General features: G+C 45.7%; 1 protein-coding gene across 1 annotated transcript in view; it reads right to left on the reverse strand.

The window, feature by feature from the left end:
• LOC111977184 (protein bicaudal D homolog 2) overlaps positions 1–20156 on the reverse strand; it is a 103126-nt gene extending 82970 nt beyond the window's left edge. Inside the window, exon 1 of the mRNA XM_070447841.1 lies at positions 19497–20156. Coding sequence (XP_070303942.1) covers positions 19497–19736 — 240 coding nt within the window. The 5' untranslated portion in view covers positions 19737–20156. The remainder of the gene's footprint in view (positions 1–19496) is intronic.
• Between the last annotated feature and the right edge of the window lie 1449 nt (positions 20157–21605).

Raw genomic sequence — 21605 nt, forward strand, 5'->3', positions numbered from 1 at the left:
TTGATTATCTCTGTCAGGGACTGAAAGGAACCTCTTTGAGTGATAAGTGCGCACTTTATATTTTTTTCTGGGCGCGAGGTAGGAAATGGACTGCGCTCTCCTGGAAAACCTCGTTATAGGTGAATATGACCTCCAGCTTCGATTTTCTTTGATAATGTCACAAAATCATCCTAAAGTATGTTTTTTCAATATACTTTAATTATAACCCTACTCAATAAATTGGATGCAGTCTATCACAGTGCCATCCGTTTTGTCACCAAAGCCCCATATACTACCCACCAATGCGACCTGTACGCTCTCGTTGGTTGGCCCTCGCTTCATACTCGTCGCCAAACCCACTGGCTCCAGGTCATCTACAAGACCCTGCTAGGTAAGTCCCCCCTTATCTCAGCTCGCTGGTCACCATAGCAGCACCCACCTGTAGCACGCGCTCCAGCAGGTATATCTCTCTGGTCACCCCCAAAGCCAATTCCTACCTTGGCCCCCTCTCCTTCCAGTTCTCTGCTGCCAATGACTGGAACGAACTACAAAAATCTCTGAAACTGGAAACACTTATCTCCCTCACTAGCTTTAAGCACCAGCTGTCAGAGCAGCTCACAGATTACTGCACCTGTACATAGCCCATCTATAATTTAGCCCAGACAACTACCTCTTCCCCTACTGTATTTATTTATTTTGCTCCTTTGCACCCCTTTATTTATATTTATATTTTGCACATTCTTCTACTGCAAATCTACCATTCCAGTGTTTTACTTGCTATATTGTATTTACCTCGCCACCATGGCCTTTTTTTGCCTTTACCTCCCTTATCTCACCTCATTTGCTCACATTGTATGTAGACTTATTTTTCTACTGTATCATTGACTGTATGTTAGCTTTACTCCATGTGTAACTCTGTGTTGTTGTATGTGTCCAACTGCTTTGCTTTATCTTGGCCAGGTCGCAATTGTAAATGAGAACTTGTTCTCAACTTGCCTACCTGGTTAAATAAAGGTGAAAAAAAAAAATCCACACCCATCAACCCCTCACCCTCGATTCCACACCCATCAACCCCTCACCCTCGATTCCACACCGATCCACCCCAATTCCTATCTGCTAACCCACCCACCCAACCAACCCAGTCTCTTGGCTAGCCCCCCCCACCACAGACAGAGAATAATGACCCCTTTCCCACTAGCAGTAATTGGTCTCTGGGTGTGGGGGGCTAGTCACTCCTGCCCTCTCTCCCAGTGGGGTTAATTGTCAGGTCAGGAAGGTACAGCCCTGCCATATGAGACCCAATCCATCATACAGACAGACAGACACACAGACAGACACAATGTCACATGCATTAACCATTCTGCATTATAATGACAAATTGCTAGGTTTCATATGCACACTATCCTTTAAGTGAGAAATTAGTCCAAGCGAAATGCATGGATGTTCACTTCCAAGAACTGCATTGACTTTCTGTCAAATTATGGATATCTCATCATTAGTCTACCTTAATATACTTTAACTCTAACATACACAATGCAGTGAAATACTTGGGAGAGAAATACAGTGCAAATGCAGGCCACATATCCCTCCTAACACAGCCTAACAATGGTTAAGCACTTCCCTTCTGAGTCGTGGCTCTTTAAACTCATTAGGAAGACTTCTGGTGTAACCGAGCAGGGTTTTGCTCTCTTCTATTCACACCTAAAAGAGAGCAGGCTGGTTCCCACAGGAAAGCCTGGCACTGGACCTTGCCACCCCACCCCCTCTCCCACTCCATCACTCCATCTCTTAGTCCCAGTTCTCAAGGACCCCTGAGAGACTGGCACACATCCAATTACAATCTCCCCATACCTACCCCCCTTTCCAAAACACACACAATCCCCCTACCCCTTCCTAGTCCCTTGTGATCGGTCTTGATCCACCCCTCCTGCTTCACCCATTTTCTAGCACCATCCCTCCCTGCCTCCCCTCCTACATGTCTGACATACAATAGCACATATAGCAGTGTTCCAGTTGGGTTTCCCTGACTATGGTCCGCTCTCCTCCACACCCACCCAGGCTCCACACCCACCCAGGCTCCACACACACCCAGGCTCCACACACACCCAGGCTCCACACACACCCAGGCTCCACACACACCCAGTCCACACGACACCCAGGCGGAGAAAGGAGGAATACTGGGGGAGATATTCAGGGGTGAGAGGGACCCAAATTGACTGGCCTGCTTTCACTGAGGGCCTGGTGGAGAACGGGGAGAGGGATGGTGGGGGGGGTGTTAACAGAAGGACCTGGGGCCATAGCGCTGGAATGAGAGGGTGGCCCAGTGGAGCTGGGTCCTGGTAGTGTGGTGGGACTCAGAAGGCAAACCATGGACCCACCAGATCACTATACCACACAGTGCCCCCAAGTCTTTCAACATGGTCATTCAAACAGTGAGCCGCAGGCTGCAGTGTAAGATGGTGGATGGATCATAAATTAACGAGGTATTTGCATCACTGAGTCTGACACCTCATCCCAATATAAGCTCTCCTTTCCATGTCTGAGCCCTCGATTGAAGATAGGGGTGGGGCTGGTCACACCTGTGTGTGTGTGTGTGTGTATGTGTGGTGTGTGTTGTGTGTGTGTGTGTGTGTGTGTGTGTGTGTGTGTGTGTGTGTGGGGGGGTGTATTGGGTGTGTGTGTGTGTGTGTGTGTGTGTGTGTGTGTGTGTGTATATGTGTCAACTAATGCAATAAACATAATTATCCCTGCGCTCTGTATTATGCTAATAATACCCCCTCCCCCCGTGCCCCTCTTTAGTTTTTGGGCATGTTCCCGTACCCCAAGGGGACCTCTTATACACCATCAGGGCCAATTCTCCCCCTATATGCCCTGAGGGTGTTCTCCTGGGGGAGAGGCTCAGGAGGGGAGGCGGATCCAATCTCTCATACAGCACTGAGCACGTGTGTAATAGCCAGGTCATTAGCACATTCATCCACATACTAGAGCGTGAGTATATGTGTGTTAAATTAGAACACATTAGTAGATGCTGGTATCCTCCGTTTCCTTGGCGATAGTCAGAACAGGAAACAGTGTATTTAAACACCCCACTGAGAGAAAACCAACACATTGCTTCCACAAACACCCATCTTCATTGTCTGACGACTCATACGTTATTGAATCCCCTGCTCCGTCTATCGCAATACATTCATTTTGGGGATGAAACGTTTGTGGGTGTGGCGTTTGGACGGAGCAATGTGTATGGGTAGCCAGGCTACCATCTTCAGTATTCAAAACATAAAAGGGGGTGGACAGGGATTTTAATGAACTCTATGCCTCTGCTCTGTACCTCCTATTCTCTCAAAGATGTCCGGTCTGGTCCATAGAGCCATATTTCAGCTGCTTCCGTACTCCTATAATTAACCAGCTAGGGCTGTGTTGGGGTAAACAGGATGCATGGTTGGACTGTAATTCAACAGAGGGAAGGAGCTGTGAGGAGCAACAGGGAGGTAGCTGAGGGAGAGCGGACGGAGGGAGTCAAGACGCCATGGGTTAGGAGTGAGGAGGCCAAGCAGGGTTGAGACTTGATGCCTCTAGAGATGCCCTTGAAGTATGGCCTTATCTCTCTTATCTTAACCTCTGAGGAGGGCTGGGGGCAAGAAAGATGTCTTGTTGTCGGGCTCTGAAGCAGAGACATGACATTTGATAAAGACTTTTTCCACATTTTGTTACGTTACAGCCTTATTCTAAAATTGATTAAGTCGTTTTGTCCCTCATCAATCTACACACAATACCCCATAATGAGAAATCTAAAATAGGTTTTTAGAAATGTTTGCACATTTATTACAAATGAAAAACTGAAATATCACATTTACATAAGTATTCAGTCCCTTTACTCAGTACTTTGTTGAAGCACCTTTGGCAGCGATTACAGCGTCAAGTCTTCTTGTGTATGATGCTACAAGCTTGAAACCTGTATTTGGGGAGTTTCTCCCATTCTTCTCTGCAGATCCTCTAAGCTCTGTCAGGTTGGATGGAGAGCGTCGCTGCACAGCTATTTTCAGGTCTCTCCAGAGATGTTCGGCTCTGGCTGGCCCACTCAAGGACATTCAGAGACTTGTCTTGAAGCCACTCCTGCATTATCTTGGCATTATCTTGTGTGCTTAGGGTTGTTGTCCTATTGGAAGGTGAACCTTCGCTCCAGTCTGAGGTCCTGAGCGCTCTGGAGCAGGATTTCATCAAGGACCTCTCTGTACTTTTCTCCATTCATCTTTCCCTCAATCCTGACTAGTCTCCCAGTCCCTGCTGCTGAAAAACATCCCCACAGCATGATGCTGCCACCACCATGTTTCACCGTAGGGATGGTGCCAGGTTTCCTCCAGACGTCACGCTTGGCATTTAGGCCAACGAGTTCAATGTTTGGCCGGGCGGCCAGCTCTAGGAAGGGTCTTGGGGGTTCCAAACTTCTTCCATTTAAGAATGATGGAGGCCACTGTGTTCTTGGGGACCTTCAATGCTGCAGAAATCTTTTGGTACCCTTCCCCAGATTTGTGCCTTGACACAATCCTGTCTTGGAGCCCTACGGACAATTCATTCGACCTCATGGCTTGTTTTTTGCTCTGACATGCACTGTCAACTGTGGGACCTTATATAGACAGGTGTGTGCCTTTCCAAATCATGTCCAATCAGTTGAATTTACCACAGGTGGACTCCAATCAAGTTGTAGTGACATATCAAGGATAATCAATGGAAACAGGATGCACCAGAGCTCAATTTCAAGTATCATAGCAAAAGGTCTGAATACTTATGTAAATAAGGTATTTCTGTTTTAAATTTTTTTTATACATTTACAAACATTTCTAAAAACCTGTTTTCGCTTTGTCATTATGAGTTATTGTGTTTAAATTGATGAGGAGTTTTTGTATTTAATCCATTTTAGAATAAGGCTGTAACGTAACAGCATTTTGAGAAAGTCAAGGAGTCTGAATACTTTCAGAATGCACTGTAGGTCTTAAATCACAAAATGGGGAGAGGGAAGGTACAGTGTTGCTCACAACAAGCAGGGAGGAGCGGGGTAGGGTGGTAAGGCTGTTTCCCTGGATCCGTTAAGGGTGTGTGGGTGTAAACTAAACTACTGTATCTCAGGTCGCCTGGAGCGCTTGGCAAGGCAGAGAGCATAAACAGGGTTTGATGGCGATCCGATAATAGAGTTAATCCATACACTTTCATAAAAGGAACTATGCAGGCGGGAGTCAAGTAAACACACACACACACACACACACACATCTGATCCATTTATATAACATACAGTATACTTGCAGAAACAGCATCACATAACCACCCTGACACTGACAGGCATTTACTCTTGACCAGGCAGAGAATAGAGAGCCTATCTCCAGAAACATTACATAACCAGGTGAGGGTCAGTGCAAGTACAAATAGTATGTATGGTTAAGTGAATCTAAGCCGAACACCAGTGACAGTAACCAGTGTCTAGGTGAACACCAGTGACAGTACCCAGTGTCTAAGTGAACACCAGTGACAGTACCCAGTGTCTAGCTGAACACCACTGGCAGTACCCAGTGTCTAGCTGAACACCAGTGGCAGTACCCAGTGTCTAGCTGAACACCCAGTGACAGTACCCAGTTGTCATAGCTGAACACCAGACAGTACCCAGTGTCTAGCTGAACACCATGAGCAGTACCCCAGTGGTCTAAGTGAACACCAGTGCAGTACCCAGTGTCTAGTGAACACCAGTGACAGTACCCAGTGTCTAAGGCTGAACACCAGTGCAGTACCCAGTGTCTAGCTGAACACCCAGTGACAGTACCCAGTGTCTAGCTGAACACCAGTGGACAGTACCCAGTGTCTAGGTGTTCAGCTAGAACCATGCTAAACACCGGGGAGTGACGGTACGCCACTAGGTATGTTTCGCCTAGACAAGCTGGTCTAGGCGTGAGAGGTACTGCCCCAGTGGTGTTATCCAGACCACCGTATACGATGGACAGTACCCAGTGTCTAGGTACTGTCACTGGTATGCTGAATCACCCACTTACTTAAACTAATCCCGGTACGGTCCAGACTGGTGTGTTCACCTAGAGCATTTCTCTGTCACTGGTGTATCCGTTTAGATCACCTGTAACTAACCACCATTGCGTCACTATTATGTAAATTTGCCAACCTACCTCACTGTAAATGAATGTATGTTACCCCGAGTGAATCCTAGATGGCTCCCTCCTCTGATACACCACTAGTCTCTCTGCAGTACCCTCATGTGTCTAGGGTCAAGCGAGACATCACAAGTGAACTGAGTACCCAGTGTCTAGACTGAACACCGAGTGACAGTCCCAGTGTCTAACGTGGAACACCCAGGACTGTCCGTGTCAGGTGTTTATGTGATAGCTATGGCCTTCGCCAGTGGTTTCTATGCTAGTCTGAACAGCTATGTTATATAAAGTGGATCAGTCTGGTGTGTGTGTGTGTGTAGTTGTGTTTACTTGACTCCCGCCTGGATAAGTTCCTTTTAAATAGGACTCTGTAGGAGTACCCTAGTATTCCATTATCGGATCGCCAACTGCAAAACACCCCTGTTTTAGATTTGGACTCATTCATCCCAGTGTGTTCTTAGGCCCAAACCGCTCCCACTGAACAACCACTGGCGCGAACTCGAGTAACAGTAGTTTACGAGTATCCCTAGTACGATCTAGACACACCCCTTACGATCAGGGGGAAAAGCCTCGACATCTACCACCACAGTGACACGCAGCATCAGTGTCTAGCCTGTACCCCTCCTTGTGGTGACATACCATGTCAGCTGAACACCACTGGCATACAGGTCTTAGTGTGAAAGACACACACCACAGTTGCACCTTCCCCTCTACGGTACCCATTATGTGTTTGACATATGTAGACCCTCGTAACCCCAACTTCAGCTCTGGCAAGTATTCAGGACATCCGCTACTCTAGTTCGTCCCTGAAACAAACCTCGCAGTGGTCTACCAGGTTTATACACGCTTATTCCTAGTGAATCTAAATTGACGACCTAAATACAAAAACTCCCTCATCCAATGTCAAGCTACCCATAAGTGTCCTAATAATGACAAAACGCGTGCAGATAACCACGGGTTCTATAGAAATTGTTCTTGTAAACACATCGATGTATCAAAAAAGATTTCAACCAGTGATCGAATACCTAAGTTTAACATTAAAGTAGTTCCACACAACTCGCATTGATTACAGTTGAGCAAATAGGAGCTCCTTAGTCGTTCTAGTGATCCACATGTAAACTACCCACTGACCCGACAGTGATCAGTACCAGCTACTACACCTAGTGTCTAGCTGAACACCAGTGACAGTACCCAGTGTCTAGCTGAACACCAGTGGCAGTACCCAGTGTCTAGCTGAACACCACTGGAGTACCCAGTGTTCTAGCTGAACACCAGTGACAGTACACAGTGTCTAGCTGAACACCAGTGACAGTACCCAGTGTCTAGTGAACACCAGTGACAGTACCAGTGTCTGACTGAACACCACTGGCACACCAGTGTCTAGCTGAACACCAGTGACAGTACACAGTGTCTAGCTGAACACCAGTGACAGTACCCAGTGTCTAGCTGAACACCAGTGACAGTACACAGTGTCTAGCTGAACACCAGTGACAGTACCCAGTGTCTAGCTGATCACCAGTGACAGTACCAGTGTCTAGCTGAACACCACTGCAGTACCCAGTGTCTAGCTGAACACCAGTGACAGTACCCAGTGTCTAGACTGAACACCAGTGACAGTACCCAGTGTCTAAGTGGAACACCAGTGTACAGTAGCCAGTGTCTAGCTAACACCAGTGACAGTACCCAGTGTCTAGCTGAACACCAGTACTACTACCCTAGCTGTCTAGCTGAAACACCAGATGGCAAGTACCCAGTGTCTAGCTGAACACCAGTGGCTAGTACCCAGTGTCTAGTGAACACCAGTGACAGTACCCAGTGTTAGCTGAACACCATGACAGTACCAGTGTCTAGCTGAACAGCCACGGCAGATACCAGTGTCTAGCTGGAACACCAGGCAGTACCAGTGTCTAAGTGACACCAGTGACTACCCAGTGTCTAGAACTTGAACACCAGTGACAGTACCCAGTGTCTAATGTAACACCAGTGACAGTACCCAGTGTCTTCAAGGTGAACACCAGTGACAGTACCCAGTGTCTAGTGAACACCAGTGACAGTACCCAGTGTCTAGCTGAACACCAGTGACAGTACCCAGTGTCTAGGTGACACACAGGACAGTACCAGTGTCTAGCTGAACACACAGTGACAGTACCCAGTGTCTAGCTGAACACCAGTGAAGTACGCCACCCATGTCTATGAACACCACGGCAGTACCCAGTGTCTAGTGAACACCAACTTGCAGTACCCAGTGTCTAGCTGAACACCACTGGCAGTACCCAGTCAGCTACTGACAGTCGGTCTGAACAAACCAGTGACAGTTACCCAGGTGATCTATAGTGAACACCAGTGACAGTACCCAGTGTCTAGCTGAACACCAGTGACAGTACCCAGTGTCTAGCTGAACACCACTGGCAGTACCCAGTGTCTAGCTGAACACCAGTGACAGTACCCAGTGTCTAAGTGAACACCAGTGACAGTAACCAGTGTCTAGCTGAACACCAGTGATAGTAACCAGTGTCTAGCTGAACAGCAGTGAAAATCATGGGACTAACAAGCCTTTCACTCTCAGAATATGTGTAATAATAATCATCAGCACAATCATTGATATAGGACACATTTGAGAGAGACAATTAAGAGATACAAGTTAGATAAAAAATGTGCTGAAGAGTACATTCTGTGGTGAAGACAAAACGTCTAGCCTAATCAGCTAGTTGAGGAACGGACAGAATGTGATGACAGAGAGATAAAGAACAACAGAAAGAGGAGGAGGACAGGAGAGAGGGGAGAAGTGGGGAGAAGTGGGGAAGGAGAGGAATGAGAGGCTCCCCTCCGTCAGTTTACAGCACCAACTCTGTAACATACACGCACACAGGCATGCACACATGGTCTCAGATGGCCCATTCACACACATTGGGTTCTTTGTGTTGAGGGATTTATGAAGGCGATGAGTGGAGGAGGCAGGAGAATGTCAGCCGTACACAGAGACCAGAGCTCTTCTGTTTAAACCCTAACATCGTGACAGAGGATCTCAGGCCCGCCATGATGACCTCATGCTCTACTTATAGCCTGATCTGGCCATAGTGCTCCACTAATAGGATTACACTAGTGGAAGAATGACCCTGCTGGGCCACTGTACTGCTACTCTCAATGCACTGTGACTGGAATCATTAATTCAGAGCTGCCTCGATCTAATGTCCAAAGAAACAATCACCAGTCCACACACACACACAAACACACACAGTCAATCAGATCACACACACTGTCTCTTTATGCCCTGCTGAATTCCAGGGGTACTCCGGGTGGTTGAGGAAAACCCCAAATTGCCGTTATCCTCAGTCTAATACCCTCCGAAAGCTAAATACAGCTAATATGGCCCGATGCTGTAATCTGGGGTCCATACTGCACTAGAGAGGGCAGATGGGGGTCTGGAATTTAACCCGCTCTAGGGTGGCATCCTGGGGGCGGGGGGCATGGCCCCACCATGGCTCCCACCACAACAGAGAGGTGGCGGACTCAACAGGGCATGTGTTTAGAAACGGTGGCTGAAGTGAGTCAAAATCCCCATGAACATGAACTTCTACCACACCAAATCTGATAAGACTGAGACTTGGCCAGTGAGAGGGATATTGACGAGACACAGGTAAGCTACTTGATATCTGATTGTGGCGAGAGAGCTTCCACTGCAGTCAGTAATGACATCATCCTGGGTACTATATACTTAGCTAGGCAAGGGGGCAGTCAGTCTCCACATGCTGTCCATCATGTGTGTTGCACTACAGTAAAACCCAGAGAAGTGATCTAACAGACAGTTATACCCTGGAAATACCAGGCACCTGAAACATAATACCAGGCACCTGAAATTCTAAACCTTTACTCTTGCTGATGTCATGGCTGCTGTCTCCCAAAGCAAACAGCAACAGTTCACCTGACTAACCCTCCCACCAGAGACACACCTACACCAAACCTCATAACTGAAGAAGAGACAAACACAGCTCCTCCCCCTGCCACACCACCCAGCTACTACCCTGCTTCACAAACACTCAGCTCCTGGCCTTAATCTGGCCATGTATTCTCATAATCTCCAACCGGCACAGCATGAAGAGGACTGGCCACCCCTCGTAGCCTGGTTCCTCTCTAGGTTTCTTCTTAGGTTCCTGTCTCTCTAAGGAGTTTTTCCTAGCCACTGTGCTTCTACATCTGCATTGCTTGCTCTTTGGGGTTTTAGGCTGGGTTTCTATATAAGCACTTGGTGACATCTGCTGATTTAAAAAGGGCTTTATAAATAATTTGATTGATTGACTGTTTCAATACAGCCACCCTGGCCTTGTGCTCTGCTTCACTCAGCTCCTGTTTCAATACAGCCACCCTGGCCCTGTGCTCTGCTTCACTCAGCTCCTGTTTCAATACAGCCACCCTGGCCCTGTGCTCTGCTTCACTCAGCTACTGTTTCAATACAGCCACCCTGGCCCTGTGCTCTGCTTCACTTACACTCAGCTCCTGTTTCAGTAGAGCCACCCTGGCCCTGTGCTCTGCTTCACTTACACTCAGCTCCTGTTTCAGTAAAGCCACCCTGGCCTGTGCTCTGCTTCACTTACACTCAGCTCCTGTTTCAGTAGAGCCACCCTGGCCTGTGCTCTGCTTCACTTACACTCAGCTCCTGTTTCAGTAGAGCCACCCTGGCCCTGTGCTCTGCTTCACTTACACTCAGCTCCTGTTTCAGTAAAGAGCCACCCTGGCCCTGTGCTCTGCTTCACTTACACTCAGCTCCTGTTTCAGTAAAGCCACCCTGGCCCTGTGCTCTGCTTCACTTACTCCAGCTCCTGTTTCAGTAGAGCCACCCTGGCCCTGTGCTCTGCTGTCACTGTAACACTCAGCTCCTGTTTCAGTAGAGCCACCCTGGCCCTGTGCTCTGCTTCACTTACACTCAGCTCCTGTTTCAGTAGAGCCACCAAACAACTCAAAGTGCTTCACTGTACAGTACCTCAGACTTAAACACCCAGCAACCAACATACACTTGATCTGTGATTAATACAGCCTGCTGGTCCTTTATCCATCACTGATGGTAGAAACAAAAGCCATTTATTCATCAAGGCTAACAGCAGTCGGGTCTTTGTACAGTCCAAGGCACCATATATGGTAGCTCGGTCCAAGTGATTGTAGTTACACCAGATACAGATTGTTGGCTTCACTTGACAAATCTAGAGTGGAACTCTTTTCTGAAGGTTGTTTTTGAGACATTGCTGACACTGCTTTCTGCTCTACCTCACATTGGACCCACACATCCTCTATCTGACTTCATTTCAGGTTGGCCTAATCTATAGGACACCAGAGAAGCACGACAGACCCGGTGGAGACAGACAGGCAGACAGACAGTCGAGTAGGCTAGCAGGGCACCCAGACAGGCCCTCCCTTCCCTGGGCTGAGCGTGGAGTGTCGCTGGGCTCTGGCCTGGCTCCCAGACCTCCGTAAGCCCTGAGCACAGTGGCTGGGATTCATCCTCTTAGGCCCAGAAGGGAGGGGATTTGGGACTTTATTTAGTGCCATTTAGAAAAGATTACCCCTTAATTGCGGAGTGGATGTCCGGCGCAGGGCCGCCACAGATGAAAGGGCCTGTTAAAATACCCTCTACAATACGGGGAGAGGGCAGGAGGAGGGACATAGTTTAGAGAAGACTTCCCATCAAACACACACGGTTTGATGGCTACAGGGAGGGAGGCCCTGTCCATCTCTGACCAACCCCACCATCAGGGCTCCATACTGGGGCAAACACACCAGACAAACACTCCCTACTACCAGAGCCCAATCCAACCGTTGGACTACAATCAAACTTTCCGACATTTCTTCCCTTATAAGGCAGCAGATGGGACTGTGTTATCCTCCTCCTATTTTTAAAATGGATCCAATGGGGATCCTAGGTCAAACACAGTGGAAGAATTTAAAGTCACACCAAACATCTTTGTTGAAGGACATATGTATGTTAGTGAATTGGCATTTAAAAGTGACCTGTCCTTTCAAATATGGCCACAATGGGACGCCTCTCTCAATCTGTATTTTGTTCTCCTCTGTGAGCGTTTCACTCTCCCTTCGTCTGTGACACCCAAGACCTGTTAACCCCATCGGGCTCAGGCACACAAAGACCAGCGAGTCAAGGACAGAGCGGACAGTTTTTATTAAACTTAACCCTGTCTTGGACTCCGATTGTCAGGGAGAATTCCACAGCTGAGTGAGTGAGTGAGTGAGTGAGTGAGTGAGTGAGTGAGTGAGTGAGTGAGTGAGTGAGTGAGTGAGAGAGAATTGGCTGAATGACACCCCCCGCAATGCCACAAGAACCCAGAGAACACTTGCCTTTGTTATGACAACTGTGCGTTGACTTACAGAGAGGTCTGTAAGAAAGAGCCAGAAAGAGAAGGAAAAAGAAGGAAAGAGAAGGCTATGGGTCTGCTGTCTGGTCCCATAATAATTAGAGAATGCTGACATCTTTATGGCCACCCGGTCAACCTTGTGACATTCTGGGTGATTTAGAGATACTACATGTAACAGCAACAGTTGCTTGAGATAATGTCACATCATGCCTCAACTTCACCACAAGACAAACATGCCACAATCAGTGAAGTTTCCCCTGACCACTCATCCCTGTAATAGTCATGATTAAGATTGGGGTTGAGGAAATCTACATTTCAGTTTTGGGCTAATTGGGTAACATTTGCGATTTTTTTGTTGTCTGAGTGAGGGATATGCTGTAAATTAAGATGGCTTGATGTATTTTGAAAGTAAGACATTGAAGATTATAATAAATAGTGCTTTGACGTCATACAACCAAGTCAAACACCTGTGAGTCCAAATGTGTACTTTACATTTTCAAATCATAAAACTCAAGTCATATCAAATGTCAACGCTTATGATCACTATGTTTGATGTACAGTTACAAGATGACATGGCGTCATACCCTGGATTGGTCTGAACAGAATGAGCCTGTTTGTTCATTGTGCAGAAAATTTGCCGGGGCACACGCACCTCAATGCACTCATGACTATTTTCTATGTGCACCAAAATGACCATCTGTTTCTCTAAATTGCCTTGTGAAAGTCTAACACTGTAAGATCGTATTTTATAACTTAGCTAATCATGTTGGCAACAGAAGAAGCTTTTAAATCTTTCCCACCTAACCCAGATTGCGATTTCTAATGGACCGTTCTTGGATTCCATAAACAACAACAATAATTGTGTGATGGCGGGGATGCAGGGTTGTGTTCCAAATTAAACAACTACAGGTGTGCTTGCTCTAGTTCCTCAACGGCACAGCTAGGAGCTCAAAAAAGTACCTTATAGTTGAAAACTCTTCTTTACGTCATAAAAGTGAATTGAAATTGCTTAGGAGTTGTGCACACTTTGGAGGTTTGTGTCCACTTGGAGACACCAGCTAGTCCTCTCACTCAAAGCCTTGTAGTGTTTTTGTCCTATGTTGCACCTACCCCACAGAATAGTCTTATCATGTTACTGAATATATCCTGAGTATTTTCAGATTTCGATATCAACAAATGAAATGTACAATGCACATAAAATCAATAGTGTAATGATTGGATTCAGTCTTGTGTCCAGTGAACTGTTGTCCTCACCTTTTGGTCTAATCATTTCCCCATAATATCCAAACTGTTCCCTTTCAATGGCTACCATTGTTGGGCATATGCTTTTCATATTTCTTCAGTAAGAAACATTTCTATCCATATAGGCCAATTCCCACGAGTGTAAATGGTTAATGTAAGAGGTGAAAGTCCACAGTCTTCACATCACAGGGTGGTGAGTTCCTTTATTACTTTATAGAACTAAAGGAAGTACTAAACCTCCTCTTATAAACCTACAATATGAAAAAAAATGTATGTTGTGTTTTGATATGATCTGATCATTGAAGACGAAGGAGATGCCGGAAAGGAGACGAGGAGAGGAATCCACTTTAAACTACTGAGAAACACCTCACAGGGGCTGGGAGCCAAGTGACCCAGGATGTAGGTCACACTGGACAACAGATGGACACTCTAATCCAGCGTAACCGTAGCGGCTAGCTCAGACTGCCACCCACTTCCCCTCGCTATGGGCTATCAATGGGTAGCTAGCAACAGTCACCAAGCAGTAAGCACCCTCTACCCCTGTGAGGTGGGTGTAAGATTAGGGAGGGAAAGTTAGCTTGCCACCAGTCCACTCACTCACAAACAATGACAAGAGTCAAAAGCAAAGCCAAACAGAGAGATCGCAACCTTATGTTATAGCTATGAGTCCTATGGAATAGGATGGGAACAGTTAAGTCAGGGCGACTAGCAATTAGGAGGGCAGGAGGATTCCTAGAACACTGTCTACTAGAAAACGTGAAAACAACATGAGGGGGAAAACATGTAAGTATTCAGCGGATGGACCTATAGAAAAACAGAAAATATCCTCAAAATATACTATATCAAATCCATCCATAGTTATAGCCTCATGGATGGTCTCTCATGTTCCATTATATGCCATTCTGCAGCAGCAGCCTCAGTCACACTTATTCACAGGCACACTGCCTCCCAAGTCGTGTTGACTAGTGTGTGTGTCCTCTTCTTCAGGTCTGTCGTTGACTGCCCCCGGGGTTTGACCTACTGTACACCATTGCAGCTGGACTTTGCTCACTGCCAAAGATGACTTCTGACCTGCTTGTTCCACCCAGATTGGAACAAAAGAGTAAAAAAAACTTTTTAAACACGCAACAAATATGAACTAGGTGTACACACAGAGACATACACACAGGCTGAGTGTGTGTGTCATCTGGACAGGGTTCAGTGTTGGACAGACAGTACGGTATAAATCTTCCAGGTCTTTTATTCCGACCTGTCTAAGTCCTCAGAGAGGACCGCCAAAGAGAAAGGAAAACCAAACATGGTATTCAGCAGGGTAAATAGTAACCAGGTACAACCATCTCCAGAGAAAATGGTCATTCAACATGACATTTACCTGACTAGACAGTAGTCCAACAGTCTTAAATACCCCTAGAGACAAAGGACAGCCAACATTCTGTTTGTAGAGGTCAGCTAGACCGTTTGCAGTCGCTATAGAAAACTAATAGCAGTAAACCAGAATTGCTACTAATAGCACTGCCCTAACTCAACACACAGTGGCAGACAAAAATAAATGAGCTATTTGAATTCAGACAACCCATTGTGACTGAAGACCTATAATTGCATTAGTGCACTGTACTTCTAGAGGCCATGTGAGCTAAGAGTTTGTTTCAACAGAACAACTTGTCTCTTCTGTTACAGATAATTCAATTCAGGCTTCCTGTATAATATGAAATATGAAGACATTTTGAATGATTATTATATTTCCCACAGATATAGATAAGGTCTATTTTTAGACACCAGTCGGACAGGCCTCTCTTGTCTCTGACAATGTTAACCAGGTATCCAGCTGCTATCCCACAGCGAACTAAAGGAAGTCAGAGTTGAAAAGGATCTGTTTTTTCCCCCGTCCTCTTTCCTGATAACAGAGCTTCCTGCCTCCACACACCACCACAGAGGGAGAGGAGGGCTGGGAGAGAAAGCGTAGGGCGGATGGGGGAGGGGGAAGATGGAGGAGGGGGAGGGGAAATGTTTTTCCTTTTAGAGTCACCTTTTACAATAAACCTTGACCAATGACCTACGGCCAACGTTTAACCCTAAAGGTACAAGACCAGACAACACAACAATCCCCGGATATCACTGCCCTCTGGTTATTATTGTGGTTAATGGCTACACAGATGGGACATTTCTTACATTAAACATTTTTACATTTTAGTCATGTAGTAGACACTTATCAAGAGCAACTTACAATTAATGGATTTATCTTAAGATAGCTAGGTGAAACAACAACACATTGCAATCGTATCATGTACATTTTCCCTCAGCATAGTATTTATCAGCAAAGTCCGTGCTAGTGGGAAAATAGAAGTAGGGAGGGGGGCGTCGGGGGCGTCGAGCTGGGCTCTTCAAAGAGGTAGGGTTTCAGACGTTTTACTAAGATGGTAGAGACTCTGCTGTCTGCTGTCCTGACTTTAGGGGGAAGCTTGTTCCATCAGGACAGAGAAGAGCTTTGACTGGGCTGAGTGGGAGCTGACCTCTCGTAAGGGTGGGACGGCCAAGAGACCAGAGGTGGTGGAACGGAGTGCTCAGGTTGGGATGTAGGGTTTGAGTATAGCCTGAAGGTAAGGAGGTGCAGTTCCTCTTGCTGCTCCGTAGGTAAGCACCATGGTCTGGAAGATGATGCGAGCTTCGACTGGAAGACAGTGGAGTGTGCGGAGGAGCAGGGTGACATGGGAGAATTTAGGAAGGTTGAACATCCGGTGGGCTGCGGCATTCTGGATAAGGTGCAGGGGTTTGATGGCACAAGCGGGGAGCCCAGCCAACAGAGAGTTGCGGTAGTCTAGACGGGAGATGACAAGTGCCTGGATCAGGATGTGTGCTGCTTCCTGTGTGAGGAAAGGTCGTACTCTACAGACGTTGTAGAGCATGAACCTGCAGGAGCGAGTCACTGCTTTGATGTTCGCAGAGAATGACAGGGTGTTTTCCAAGGTCACACCAAGGTTCTTTGCACTCTGGGATTTCTAATACTAAAAAAGTAGTGTTGGACAGAAGGCTAGTATCAGCCAGGACTTGACCATACATCTAACACTGGCACTAATAAAACCATTGTTTCATCTACCAAGCGGAGAGGAAGAAACACATTTATCATGGCAATGATGTCATCTCCTTAGCTAGGCTACATCGAGGGTAGTCACTAAAATGGCAAAATATCAATTCAATTGACACACCATTCGGATCCAGGCATGACTCAATGCAAATGGGGCGGCAGGTAGCCTAGTGGTTAGAGCGTTGGGCCAGTAACCGAAAGGTTGCTAGATCAAATCCTCAAGCTGACAAGGTAAAAATATGTTGTTCTGCCCCTGAACAAGGCAATTAACCCACTTTTCCTAGGCCGTCATTGTAAATAAGAATTTGTTCTTGACTGACTTGCCTACTTAAATAAAAGGTTTTAAAAAATATCAATATCTACAATAGGCCCACACATGGCAGCCAGACAAACAATGAACTGATTTCCAAATGGACAAACTTTGACTGATCATCAAACCAGAATCACTGCACAAACAGTGGATATTGGACATTTGTTCATTACTCCATATCAGTGACAAAGTCAACGGGTCACTAGCTTCATAAGTCAGACAAAAATGCAGTGATTCAGACTGCTTTTTGAAACAATTATTGGCTTGGAAAATAATCAAGAAAGCAGAAGAAAAACAAAAGCACTCCATCTGTATCTAGGAGCAACCAGTTTATCCCATTCTCTCTCTTTTACTGCCATGGTTACCATTCTTGCTTGTTTCCAGTCTGTTTCCTCTATTCAGAGGTTTCATGTTGTTATTCTGAGATTCTGGCCAGGGGAATGCATGGGAACACAGAAGAGAGGCTTCTGAGACAGCCCCAAGAAAACCTCTCTAAAACCCAGCCACTATGCACAGAGGAAGAAGGGGAGAGAGAGGGGGAGAGAAAGAGAGACATGCAATAGGGAAGGAAAGAAAATGGGAGAGAAGACTGAGGAGAGGGGGGATAGAGAGAAACAATGAGCTAATTTCCTTCAGATTTTACTGCGTCATATCTGTTCAGCCAAGGGTACCTCTCTCTCTTTCTCTGCCTCTCTCTCTTTCTCTGCCCCCCTCCCTTTCTCTTTCCATCTCAATCCTCATCCCACTCACATATTCACACACCCAAGGGAGCTGTGCACATGTTAAGCAAGGCAAGGAGGAGTGCAGCATCATGGGGTACCCGGCCAACTGAGCACGAATGATTGGTCTATTCTAGTCATGTGGGACGAAAGAGGGATGTAAGATCTGAGTCGTCACTAGCTTCTATACCCACAAAGTCATAAACCCCACCCATTTCCAGAATTAATCTTCTTACAATTGTATTTATAAACCTTAAAATAAGTATCAAAATGTATGTAATCACTACTGTAAGTCGTGATAAATGTCTAAAATATAAATGTCAAATGTAACCCTAACCTTAAACCAAATTAAATTAAATCAAATGTAGCCAATTTGGACTTTTTGGCTGTGGAATCTGACTTTGTGGCTGTGCTAACTAGTGGAACCCCTCAGAAATGGATTCCACATAGCAGGAAGCGACTCATCCAGGCCATGAAGTGACGCTCTGGGAAGAAATCTCCTCAGTGCTAAAAAGGGCATCCCCTTTTTCTACCAAACTGCCCTGGGACACGTGAGCTGTTCAGCCGCTGCAGCGGTTCCCTCTGACTCTCTTACTCCCTAACCCATCTCTTACCCTGCTCTCTCTCTCCTAATCAAAATCACAAGGCTGCTGAAACCTCTGCCAGGAAAGGGAAGAGAGATCTAGGACTGGCATGTGAAATGTAAGTGGGAAAGGGGTTTTCACAGTTTGGAGACACAGGACAGTCCTTTATCCTGTCTCCCTGCCCTGACTAACAGTCAGCATTCCTCCCATTTCTGAATGGTCGGAACTCCTTTAGTTTCCTCCATTAATAAGTTACTCATCCTTCCTCTTTTCAGGCGGGAACTTTCAAAATTCAAAAACCACATGCCCGCCTCTTTCAAACCGTACTGGAAATACCAGATCATTCAGGTCCTCTGGTTTGGGAGACTGCTTTAGTAAGAGTACTGTCTTAATGAGCATTTGAAAGCTTTCATGTGTGTGTAAATTAGAAATGAAACCATATCAACCAAAAGCAATGGAGTGAATGTCCACTTTTTAATTAGTTACACATTAATAATAATCATTTATTACAATTCTACAGCGCTTTTCATAGACTATCAAAGCACTTAATAAGCAGGGTGTCAGTGGATAACCATTACTCAAATACATTTGTGATGATAGAACTTTCAGCATTGGTCAGATAACTCATCTTCATCTTCATCAGAGTACTATTTCAGCGGTGCAATGTATTAGAGTTCACATTTCAAATCCCACAGAAAATGACTATACACAGCAAACACTGTATGGGCATGCAAATATTACTAAGCACGGCTAGAGAGAAGAGGCAGTATGGCAAGAATATCAATGCACCCACAGAGGCCAGGGGAATCACTGATAGAGCATGAGGCAAGGTTACAAATACGTCATCATCTCCTCACCCCTTACAGCTGACCTTGTGGGGTGGGGAGTACTGGTCAGAATAGAATGTTAAAAAAAAATTTCAGGACATATCATAGGCTAGGCCTACAGCTGCCAATAATAAATACGCATAGGGCCTATATCATTCATGCAAACATAAAATCGATGGTATTTTATAGCACTGTACATTTAATGCAGTAAATAGACCCCAGTAAAAGACTACTACTTATATGCCTACCTCTTTGAGCATGTCCAATTCCTGGCGCACGGTCTCGTATTCGATCTCCAGGTCGTCATACTGCTGTTTCAGCTGCTGTTTCTCCTCCAGCACCGCCAGCCCGTACTCCGCCGCTTGGATCTTCTCATGGGTAGTCTCACTCAGCTCCCGGGAAAGGCGCTCGATCTCGGCTCGTAGCCACTCCGGTCCGGCCTCTAGCATCCGCATCGCGTCGGAATAGCGCTGGTCCTCCACGGACATACTGTGGACGATGGTGATCGATCAACCGCAGCCAATGCGCCAGCGACGTACAATGTGGGGACGGGACGGCTTGAAGCGGTTCCAACCTTGAAGGATCACGGAGAACCCTTTCGTTGGAATAGATTATTCGATTCTTCTGTATTTGAACTGCATGATTGATACTCTTGTGTTTCTCGTTGCCGCTTTGGGAATTACGTTTTCGGTCATGTAGCTTTGGTTTCTTTGCTTTCTTCCGGAAGGGGAGGCTTGTCCATTATCCCCTACAACTGCTCCATGATTGCTGTTCCTTTGCCCTTCGCCTCTCCCCGGCTGCTGAGCGATTGGGGAAGAAGCGGTCGGTCGCTGTCAGATCACTCAGCTGAGAGTACGAGATAAGAATGGTGGTTGATGGGAAATGTAGTACCACAGACAAATCCCTCACATGGGTAAACTTCCTGTGAAATTGGTGGCTTTTCACAAACAGGCTTTAATGTGCTGGTCTTTGCTGTATAAACATAACTTTTCACCTCATAAATGTTTTATATGGAATAATGGGTCGATATTACATAGAAACAAGATGTTATTTTACCGTAATTGGTTCTCGAAAAAGATTGTCCTTGTCAGCCAATTAGTTAGTATTCGTGGGAATCTATTTAAGCAGAGAGAATTTATGGAAATATACAACTTCGAGGTTTCAAGCAAGGAATATGACACTGTTATAAAAGCTATACCTAGTGGAATAAAATCTTACTTCAGAATAATGCATATTTTGGAACATCTAATGTAAGCAATATCCAGGTGAATGGCATAGGTTTAGTATATAAGAAATTAAACAATAGTTTAATAAGGGATATATATTTTTGGGGGGATTTCAATCGTTTCATTTAAAATGGCGCCGTGCTTGACTCACTCCACACAAATGTATGGTGACCAATAACGTAAAGGAGATCACCTTTAAGATTATCCATAGATTCTACCCGTGTAATATAGGCTGACCACACCGCTCTCGTCGCGTGCGCCAGCATTGCAAAATAAATTTAGAAATCTGTTATTCAATTATTGCACCCACACTGCTCGCGCTCATCAACGAGCATCTGCGTTGCCAAGGGCTAATAACACGGAACCCAAACCAGCTGCGCGCGTGCGCCATCGTGCATACATTTATTTTGTCCCTCTACATCAAATGCGATCACAACATGCAGGTTAAAATATCAAAACAAACTCTGAACCAATGACATTAATTAGGTGACAGGTCGAAAAGCATTAAACATGTATGGCAATTTAGCTAGTTAGCTTGCACTTGCTAGCTAATTTTTCCTATTTAGCTAGCTTCCTGTTGCTAGCTAATTTGTCCTGGGATATAAACATTGAGTTGTTTATAGATCGTGCTGCAAGTCCTGCCTCTCCCATCTCCTCATTGGTTTATAGGAGCAGGTACCAACGTGCCATCTCCTCATTGGTTATACCCACGTGGGTGATTGAAAGACGAATTGTGTTGCCGGTTGTCGTGGTAATACTATGAAAGTTTAGATGCCAATCACCATATAAATTCAAAGATGAAAAAGCCTGGAAGGAGGAGAGATGACTAGAAATGATTCGGTTGACCGTTTTATGTGTGGATTAATTGTCGGAGTAGAGGACCTTGTGCATTTCAGGTAAAATAACAACCTAATGTTTATATCCCTGGACAAATTAGCTAGCAACAGCAAGCTAGTTAAATAGGACAAATTAGCTAGCAAGTGCAAGCTAACTAGCTAAATTGCCATAAATGTTTAATGCTTTTCGACCTGTCCCCAAATTAATGTAATTGGTTCAGAGTTTGTTTTGATATTTTAACCTGCGTGTCGTGATCGCGATTGGTGTAGAGGGACAAAATAAATGTATGCACGA

Source organism: Salvelinus sp. IW2-2015, linkage group LG17, assembly GCF_002910315.2.
Source record: "Salvelinus sp. IW2-2015 linkage group LG17, ASM291031v2, whole genome shotgun sequence".
In the NCBI taxonomy this organism is placed as follows: domain Eukaryota; kingdom Metazoa; phylum Chordata; class Actinopteri; order Salmoniformes; family Salmonidae; genus Salvelinus; species Salvelinus sp. IW2-2015.